Source organism: Tupaia chinensis, unplaced genomic scaffold (assembly GCF_000334495.1).
Source record: "Tupaia chinensis unplaced genomic scaffold, TupChi_1.0 Scaffold000132_1, whole genome shotgun sequence".
Lineage (NCBI taxonomy): Eukaryota > Metazoa > Chordata > Mammalia > Scandentia > Tupaiidae > Tupaia > Tupaia belangeri.
The window spans coordinates 2,923,849-2,933,579 of NW_006159601.1; the positions used below are offsets into that span (position 1 = coordinate 2,923,849).

General features: G+C 46.9%; 1 protein-coding gene across 1 annotated transcript in view; it reads right to left on the reverse strand.

Moving 5' to 3' along the window:
• ARHGAP26 (Rho GTPase activating protein 26) overlaps positions 1–9,731 on the reverse strand; it is a gene marked incomplete in the record, with an annotated part of 513,022 nt that overhangs the window by 8,695 nt on the left and 494,596 nt on the right. The window contains 3 exon segments of the mRNA XM_027770414.1: positions 2,091–2,182; positions 8,695–8,724; positions 8,860–8,970. Coding sequence (XP_027626215.1) covers positions 2,091–2,182; positions 8,695–8,724; positions 8,860–8,970 — 233 coding nt within the window.

Consider the following 9,731-nt stretch of genomic DNA (forward strand, 5'->3'; position numbering starts at 1 on the left):
GCTGCCGGCAGCCTGTTTCCCCCTGCCAGTCTGCCAGGGCCTGCAAACACCAGCTGCAGACAGCAGGGCGGCAGAGCTGGCTATCTTTGCACTTTGATTTGTACAAGGTCCAAATGAAAGTTAATGGAGAAAGGGTTTAAGGGCAAGGCTTTGGGCCGTGAGAACTATGAAAGCGGACACGGGCTCAGCAGGATATATGTAGTTCTGTGCTCACTGCACTCCTGTTGGCCTGGAAGGCCCAGGGTTGAGTGTGATCTGGGACTCTCCCAGTGCTCTGTGCCTTTTCCCCACTGTGACGACCTATGCCTGACTGATGAATCTCTCTACTAAGCTGAATGCAGGGCTGGGTGCACGGGGCGGGAGTCGGGGGCAGCTGGGGAGCAGCTCTTGATCTGGATGTAGCCCAGGGTGGTCTCTGGCTTGGCCCTGACAGATATAGGAGGACTCAGGGACTCGAGGTGCAGCACTTCCTGCCAGCCAAATGCCAGGCCTGGGCCAGATCAGCTAAAAAGGAAAAAGTGTCCTTGTGAACTATGATAGCAACATATTGAATGCTTACTACGTGCTGAGTACCATTTCAAACAGGTGGTGCACAGGAAGTCAATTTTCACTCACTCTGCCCTGTAAGGCAGGCAGCATTATCTTTATATAACAGAAGAGAGAACAAGGCACAGAGAGTCTGGTCACTGCTCCGGGTCACACAGGGGAAGTGGTCGAGCGAGGCTGTGCACTTGGTGGCCTGACTCTGAAGCGCAGGCTTCTCAGCTATGCAGGAGCCCTGGCTGCCCTCAGTCAGGTGGTAAGGGGTGTGGCCGAGGCCAAGGGGGTGGCGGCAGAGGACAGCCTAACTGGCTGGCCTGGAGAGAGCTTGAGCAATTAACAGTCACCTGTTCCTGGGACCTCTGACCCCACCCACGTGGGTCGGGGAGGTAGCCAGAGAAAATGCCCAGTTCCTGAAACTACGCAGGTGTTTTTGCTTCCTCTTTTGACCCTTTCACCCAGGGACCTAGGGACCCCAAAGAACGTCACTGGGATAAAAACTCAGCTGTAGCAGAAACCAGGGCTTTTTCTCCATAATCCTGATTTTTTATTGCCAGAGGGTATACACACTTGTCAACAGAGACAGAGAGAAAAGGGGAGGGAGAAAGTATTCCTCCATGGGGCACAGTCATGCCACAATTCCTCCTTTTCCGTTTCTCCATCCTGTCAGGATTTGGAGCACACATGCACCCTGCATATGTTTTAAGCTACTGGGGCTGGGATTTGAACCATGGTCAGCCATGTGGACTCAGTTTCCTTACTCATTAGGCTATAGGGTCAGTCCTGAAATCCTGATATTTTTTTCATTAGATAAATGATAAGTTATGACAAATTATAACAAGTCCCACTTGGAAAATATTTTGTTAGAGGAAAACCAACAAAAGACGTAAGAAAATGCTGTATTAAGTGAGTACTACAACCTGGTTCAACATGGTGCTATGATCCACTTTCAGGCCAGGATACCACAGCAGGACAGCGGGCGGTTTAACCGCAGGGAAGGCTATCCTGTGCTCCCAGTCATTACGGGAAATGAGCAGGGACAGTGAGGCATACTGCCTCAGAGCTCGTCGAAGGCCTGCCACCTGGGAAATCTGCCTCATGTGCTGAGGAGAATGGATGCCGCCAAGTCCAGGAGGAAGAGGGCGGAGAGAGGCAGCCTCAACCTCCACCCCATGCTTCAGACCAGCAGCAGCCCATTCCTGTCGCCTACCCTCTCGTCTCCTACCCCTACCTCGTCCCCAACCCCTACCTCGTCCCCAGACTCTCAAGCCACTGCCAGGGCTGAGTCCTTTGCAGGTACAACCTCGCTTTGTGTTCAGAACAGCTCTGTTCTGCTGCTGTTGCTCTCTCATCTGCCAAGACACACACACGTATGTACATATACCCCCACACATCACACACATGCACATACACATGTATACACACACAGGTGCACACTCTTTTGGTCTTACCTGTTCTATGGAGAGTTTCCCCTAAGTAGAAATTTTGAAAATGCTAACTGTTGGTTTGCCCCCCACCTCCCCACCTTTGTGAAGGGTTGAGAAACTCACCATTATCAAAGACCGTGCCTGCCGTGAACGAAAGCTCTGAGTCGTGTTCAGCTTTGCAGGCATACAAGGCTTTTGCCTTCCGGAAAGGAGTGCTGTATGAAAACAGGAGTTTATTTAACATCTTAAAAACAAAACAAAACAAAACAAAAAAAAACCCTCAGAAAGTTCCAGATATTTAATCTCTCTTCTTTCCTTTCCCTGCAAGCCACCTAGTCCTGTGAAGAGCCTGACAAGGCAGCCAGATGGCAAAACATGAGGTGGAAGAGTCATAAAGGTCATAGGAGAAAAATGAGACATATTCAGAGAAGAGCCGTGTTAAGAAACTGCACTTGTTTGGGGTCATCTGGTGCCATGTAAGGCCATCTGGGGGGTAACAGCTAACTACTGGAGGGCAGGCTGGACTCCTTTTGTGGAGAGGGAGAAAAACCTAAAAAAAAATTCCAGGCTGCTCTGGAGAATATGCCCTTAGAGCGTGCTGAAAGCTGGCAATGCCCGCCCAGTGAATCAAAAAGGAGAAGTTTCAGCAACGCCAGGTTCCGGCTCCAGGCCACGGGATGACACTAGTCCTCCCAGATGTTCTTTATTTCTCACTGGGCTGGGTCTTGCTGGTGAGCCAGGACGCCAGACCTGGAATGCCCTGACTCCCAGGGAAGACAGGAAATAGAGAAGGTGAGAGAGCAGTGGGTAGTGTAGGGAGAAGGAAGAGGGGACATGATGCTCTGTTCCTGAGTGTTGATGACCACTCTGTGCGTCAGAATCACCTGGGGAGCATTTTAAAATGCAGATGTCTGGGGTCTACCCCACTTGTGAATATAAATTCAGGCGTCAGTAATTTTAACAGGCTCCTCAAGTGATTCCGATGTGCAGCCAGGCTGAGAACCACTGTTCTAGAGTGCGGGTTGGCAAACTTGGCCTGTACAGAGTCAGGTAGTAAACGTTTTAGATTTGCGGGCCATTTGGTCTCTGGAGCAATTACTCAACTCTGCACTACAGCTCCAACGTCACCGACACGTAAATACATTAGTGTGGCCATGTTCCAACACGGCTTTATTCATGAAAAACAGGTGGGCTACCGCTGACCCACCAGAAGCCATGGTTTGCTACCCTGTGTTCTAGAGAGTAATTTGTAAAAGCTGGTCATTCCTATGACCTACTAGCAATTTTTATTTTGATATCCAGCTAGTTCCAAATAGTCTATTGACCAATCAAGGATCACCAAAAAAAAAAAAAATTACTGTCAATAATAATAGCAATAAAAAAAAAAGATATTTAACTGTCAATAGTGGGCTCTTGGTTTGCCAAAAGTGAGCCTCTTCTTTCTCTAAGAGGAGGTGGGGGGGGGGTGCAAAGGGCAGAATAAAAAGGAGCAAGTAGGTCAGGTGGGGTGGACAATTACTTAAGGGCTCCTTCCATTTAATTTCTCCTCATTTGACTAATGGAGAGCCTTAAGAAATTAACAATACTAAAGCTCCCAGGACTCACTGATTTAGCTAGGAATGATTTTCCCAGACCGAATCAGATGGGGCAAGGTATCATGGGTCATTCTGAAACTGTGATGTCTTGGGAAGGAGAAGCCATGGATGAATAGGAACCTACTTCAGGGCCAAATGTCTAAACCTTCCAGTCTTTTTTTTTTTTTTTTTTTTTCCCCCTGTGAAAACTGAAGAAAAAAATCACTTAAAAGGTCTGCTGTGCAGGGTGATCAGAGTACATGGTTGTGCAGGTTTTGTTACTGGGCCACAGTTTACCATGGCTCTCTTAGTTTTCAGCAGCCAAGACATGATGACCAGGTGGGGGGAAATTGCGAAGGCGAGAGAGAATGAAGTGGGGACACTGGGAGTGCAGGAAGGGAGAGCTGTTAGTGTTCCTTAGCTCCATGGGGGAAGCAGCTCCTCCTGCCTAATTATCATGAGAGAATAAAGTTCAGGACAAGGGGTACATTCTGTGTGACAGCTAAACCAAGCCAGCAGATTGGCTAACAAGGGCCAAACAGCCAATGTGCAACTTTCCAGGGAGGGAAATTTTTTTTTTTTTTTTTAGGAGGTAGGGAGCAGAGAGGAAGTGCTGGGAAAAGTGCTGAAACAGCCCCCAAATGATATTGCCAGGCAACTGGCATCTGCCATGACATTAAAGGTGGAAGGAGAATGGTGTCTGCATTAGCAAGGATCTTAGAGACCCATTTTTTAAAAAAGAATTACTCTATTTAACTTTATTTATTTTTGATCTTTTTGTTTATTTTAATTTGAACAGAGAGGGACAGAGTGAGAGAGAGACAGAGAAGGAAAGTGAGAAAGCAAGCCACCAGGTCCAGGACTTGAATGGTGTTTGGCCATGAGCAGTCCAGTGCCCTTAACCACCATGGCATTTGCCAGCCCAGAACTCTGTTTTAAGGCAGTATCGCTGTCTCCTGAGGACAGGGCAGAGCAGGCAGGTAAAGGGCAAAGAGATCAGGGAAGGCAGGGTTCCTCTGGGTGGATTTTCATAGAGGTTACTTATTAAACTCATTAAATAAAGCCAATGGGATAAAATGGGGGCAAGCCGGGAGAGCCAGCTGGGGTAGCTGGCAGGCAGAAAGCAATGGAAATGATCTCAGGTACCCATGATTATCATTCAAGAGGAGTAACTTTCCACTCATACTAGGTTTTTAGAATTGAATAATAAAGTGATCCTCAAATAGTACATAAAAAATAGGAATTGAGGTCAGGAAAGGGCCTTGCTCTTCTCTCATGTTTAACAGGTGACCGACAGTGGAAGGGAGGTGTGTTTCCTTGGAGACCTCCCTCCCTCTTTCAGGATGTCACAAAAATGGGAGGAAGGGTAGAAGGGGTGCTTTTAAAGGATGCTGCTCCTGGGCCATAAGTGTAGGTTGCCATATAAAATACAGGACACCTAGATTAATCAGTTTTTTTTTTTTTTTAAAGAGAGGTTTTTTTACTATAGGGCACATGAGCTCGCCAGAAAGGCAAAGAGAGACAGGGGGGATGGCCACACTGCCATCCCTTCTCCATTCTCCTCTTGGGATCTTGGGCACACACGCATATGCGCCTGGCATGAGTTTAAGCTGCCAGTCCGGACTTGAACCACAGTTGACTATGTGGGAGTCCAGTCCTGTGATATAACCATTATGCCATCTGTTGGTTCCTTCCCTCTTTATTTCAGATATAATTTTTTTTTTTTAGTATGTGATTGTCCCAATATTGCATAGGATTTGTGCGTGTTAAAAGTTGTTTTTCATTTATCTACCATTCAAATTTAACTAGGTATGCTGTTTTGATTTGCTAAACATGGCATCACTACTAAGGGGAAAGACTTATCTTTTTAAGTGTGTCAGCCCAGGAAGTCCAGAGTCCCGTAACTCCCTCCCCAAAACCTTGAGCAGTTTGCTTTAGGTAGGGTTCCTACCAAAACAGACAGATCCTGTTGGCAGGGAGGTTGTGTTTGTAGGCATTGGCTCTGGTTAAAAAAATTAAAAATCCCCACCAAGCATCTTTGGTTCTGTGGCTCTCTAGTCTCCACAGCACATCTCAACGCTGACCCAGAGTGTGGGGGTGGTTTCAGCTGTTCCCATCACAGGGCCCTTCAGACCTCTGCTGGGCCTTCAAGGGCAGGAACAAGTCTGGATCCTTCTGCAAGTTCACTTGTAATTTTTTGCCTCGGAGCATGGCACGGGGCCAGGAAAGCACTCAGAGGAGTTCCCCTCAAATGCCCTTGCAAGCCTTGCAAAATGACGACCCACGCTCCACCGTACAGCATTATAGGGAGGTGTGGCCAACGACACTGGAGGGCTGCAATGGCCTGATCATTAGGGCACAATTTCCAGGGGCTCCTACGCAAATGCAAGTTCTGAGTTTGGGCTTAGGTCTTTTCAAGGGGTGAGAGGGAGACAACTGAAAGGAGAGAAGTGTGAAGCGAATGCTTCTCCAGGGTCCTATTCCTACCATGTTGCAAAAGGAATCTTCATTCCTGAGTTTGAAATCACAAGCTCTCAAATGGGATGGAAGAGGGGAGAGGACATTTCCAGAGAACATACTATGCAGAAGTTTATGGGACCATTAACTAGGTCTGATTCTGTATTAATTTTTTAAAGCTCCGGCAAGGGAGGGATATCTGAAGCTTCATGTTCTGGAAAAGAATCTGGGGGATGGGCCCACTAAACGTGTATAATGGGTGTATGCCCCATCTCTGGGCTACACACTGCAGTAGCAGTTTAGAAGACAAGTCCTCTTTCTCTCATGTGCTCGTTCCTCAGCAGCGTCCCTACCTGTGGTCACCTTGGCACACACATTTAGCTCAGTGACAGCCAACTCCAAGCCCTTTTTTGTCCTGCCTATCTCAAAATGGCAGCTTCCTAAAGGATCAAGGAAGTGCAGCCTCACAATGATGCTATTCTGATCATGGCCAGAGAGGGCAGTACTCAGTGACCACAACGCAAACACGTCAAGTAAGCAGATTGTATGGCTACTATCCTCTGCCAATCTGGAAATACTTTGGGTGGTGGAAAGAAATAACTAAAGGAAAACAAAAACAAAAACAAAAAAAAACCCTGTTAATATTTTTGGAGATTGATGGCAGTGGCGAGGTAGATACTTGACAAGTAAAAAGGCCCTCACAGCTCAGGGACACAAAAAAGTTAATACCATCAAAGCAGAGAGAACATTTTAGATTTTCAGTTGCATGATTACACTGTTCTGAGTCCCTTTTCCCGTTTGGTTTGAAGGGGCCATTGTTAGGAAGCTTTTTCTCCCTTTCTATAAAAATGCAGGAGCCATATTCTAATGCTCCAATCTCTCTAAAGAGTGAGGGAGGCATTCTGGAAGACGACTATTTCTGGTCGCTGTGGTTTGCTCTGGTTCAAGACTTCATGGGGCAATCTGTAATTTAACCAGAACAATCCATAGCATCTCTGGTATCCTAGAAAGCTAATGGCTCTCAAAGTGCCCAGAAGAAATAACTAGGAAAATATAAATGTCAGGAAAATATTATTTGAATTTTTACCTTATTTATGGGGTGAGGAAAAAAGAATATACTGGAAGTATCTCTCCACCACCCAGGGCAAAATGAGGTTGAAAGCTGTAACAAACCTAGAAGAGCTGGCTAAGCTCTAGGGCTGGGAGCTGTAGGGAAACGGGAAGTTAGGGTTACCCCTATGCTTGGAGGAAAGTGTCCTGGGCAGAGGGGACCAGTCCTGAGTTCTGGATTGGCTCTCATTTAGTCATGTGACTGGGTCCAAGGCACCTCTCTCTACCTCAGTTTTCTTTTTCTAAAATAGGGTCCAGGCTGTTTCTCATCTCATTCTCACATGAGGATAGAATGAAATGATAGATGTGGGTGCCTGCAGAGGAGTAAAATAATGTATGTATCTATATGTATAAATAGCATGGGGTTTTTCTTTTTTGAAAAAGTGAGACTCAGCTTCATACATTATTTAAGCTTCTCTGTTGGACCTACCCCTTAGGAGAAAAAGACAGATGAGAAAATACTGCTAAAGCCCAAAATGCTTATGATATTTATAATTGGGCTCTACGTTTTGGTTGTTTGAAGGCAGATACCAAGTTTGAGAGAGAAGATTTGGGACCTACACAGTATTAATAAAAATATTTATTAATTATTTTCTTGGATTGAAAGAGCTCTTTCCTCTACAGAGCTCAGATCATAAGTCTGGAATTAACAAAAACAGGGAGAACTATAGCATGGCCCTTCTGGGAAGGAACTGGGTCAAACTATTCACCCTCAGAAATAGGTAGAGCCTGTTCCCAGGAGAGCTCAGGGTTCGATACAACAGGGATGGAGGCAGGTTGAGAGCAGGGATGATTCCTGGGGCATATGGGCAAGGAGGCATAAGCCACGAGCAATTTAAAGAGAAATGGGGTCCAGTAGATGGCGTAATGGCTGTGTTGCTGGACTTCCATGTAGTTGACCATGGTTCAAGTCCTAGACCTGGTGGCTTAAACTCATTCCAGGCATGTGTACGTGCATGCCCAAGATCCTGAGAGGAGAATGGAGGAGAAGGGACTGCGGTGTGGCCATCTCCCTTGGGAGGGTGATTTCTCACTTTCTGTCTCTCTGTCTCTCTCTCTGTCTTTCTGGCAAGCGCACGTGCCCTATAGCAAAAACCTCTCCAAAAAAATAAGTAAATAAATAAAAGAGAAATGACTTCGTATCTTGACCTTTTATTGTGTGTTACACTTGTCTCTCACCCAGTAGATCTGGTCTCAGGGACCAGGTGGCCCAACCCCAGGAATAAACATATCCTGAAGCTACCTGATAACAATGAGAGAAGAAGAGGCTAGCATGTGTGTCAACACTGTTCCCTCTTGTATTAACTTATCTAAAGCATGGATAGTCCAAATAATTCAGAGAGCCATCCAGGCAGGAACCTGATCAGGAGGCGCTCTTCTCCCCAAATCCGGACAACAGAGGTTAATTCAGAAAATTAGTTAGGGTTAAAAAGAGTTTTTAAAAATGCCATGCTGTGTCATGCACATGATCCCGCCTGGCTTTGGTGTCTCAGGATGGAATAGCAGGAGAGCAGAGGTGGCCCCCCGACTGTCCCTGGCCAGCTTTGGATAAACAGGAACAGGTTGGTCATCATCCGTGATTTTACCTGGAGTCTTCACGAACCGCTTCTTCTGGCCTGTCAAAAAGCAAGTGCAGGTTTGGATGGCAGGGAACAAAGTTGACGAGGAGGCTGAACACTGCATGAAGAGAGGACCAAGCCAATGAGAGAACAACGGCAGCAACAGAAAACCAAACAAACCCTGCAACAGACCTGATGGGGGATGAGTCGCTGGACGTGGATGAGGTGGGCATAGGGCTGGATGGCGCCGAGAACATGGGCCAAGATGGCGAGAGGGGTGAAGTTGGGCTTGGATTCGGGGGGCTGCAAGACATAACAACCAGAAAACTTGTCAGCACACAGGGAAACCACACTGGGAGCACAGGAGGTTCATGGGAGTCCAAATGACGGGGAGCTGGAGCAGCCCAGAGCAGCGCTGAAACCCAGGACGTACTGTCGGTGCCAAGTCACATTCCTCCAGACCAAACCTCCGCCTCTTCCGAGTAATGGCTGTTCTGCAATTTCGCGGAGTATAAACATGTCTCTTTGCCCTGCAGAACAACTGTTTTCTAGGTGATAGGAGCTTCTTCAGTCAAGCCCACAGTACCTCTGGCCTTAGGTGAAAAATGCCCTGAAGCCACGTACAGTAGTTCCTAGGCCCACATCCCACCAGCAGCCTTGTTCTGAGGCAGGGCTAGCTTACAACAAGCCTTCAGCTTCCACTGCTGTGTGAATGGTTTTAAAATTATGTCTCAGCAGAAATGACCATTTTTTTTTCTGGGCCACAAAGGCCATTCAGCCAGAAAACAATTTCCTGTTTACATTTTTAACTAAATGGGCTGTGTGCCATTGGAGATCCGAAGTACTGCATTAGAAAAACGGTATCGAAATGGAGACGGGAAGGGCCACACACCTCTCAGGAGAGAATGTGCAATTACCAGCAGCGTGCAGCTCCTCTGAGGTGTGTTTTCAATGCCTGCCCTTTCACCTTTCATGGATTTTGAGCATTTCGATGCTCCATAGAAGGGTCCCAGGGGGAAGGTGATTGGGGGGGGGGGGAGGGAAAAAAAAAGAAAAACTTTTTT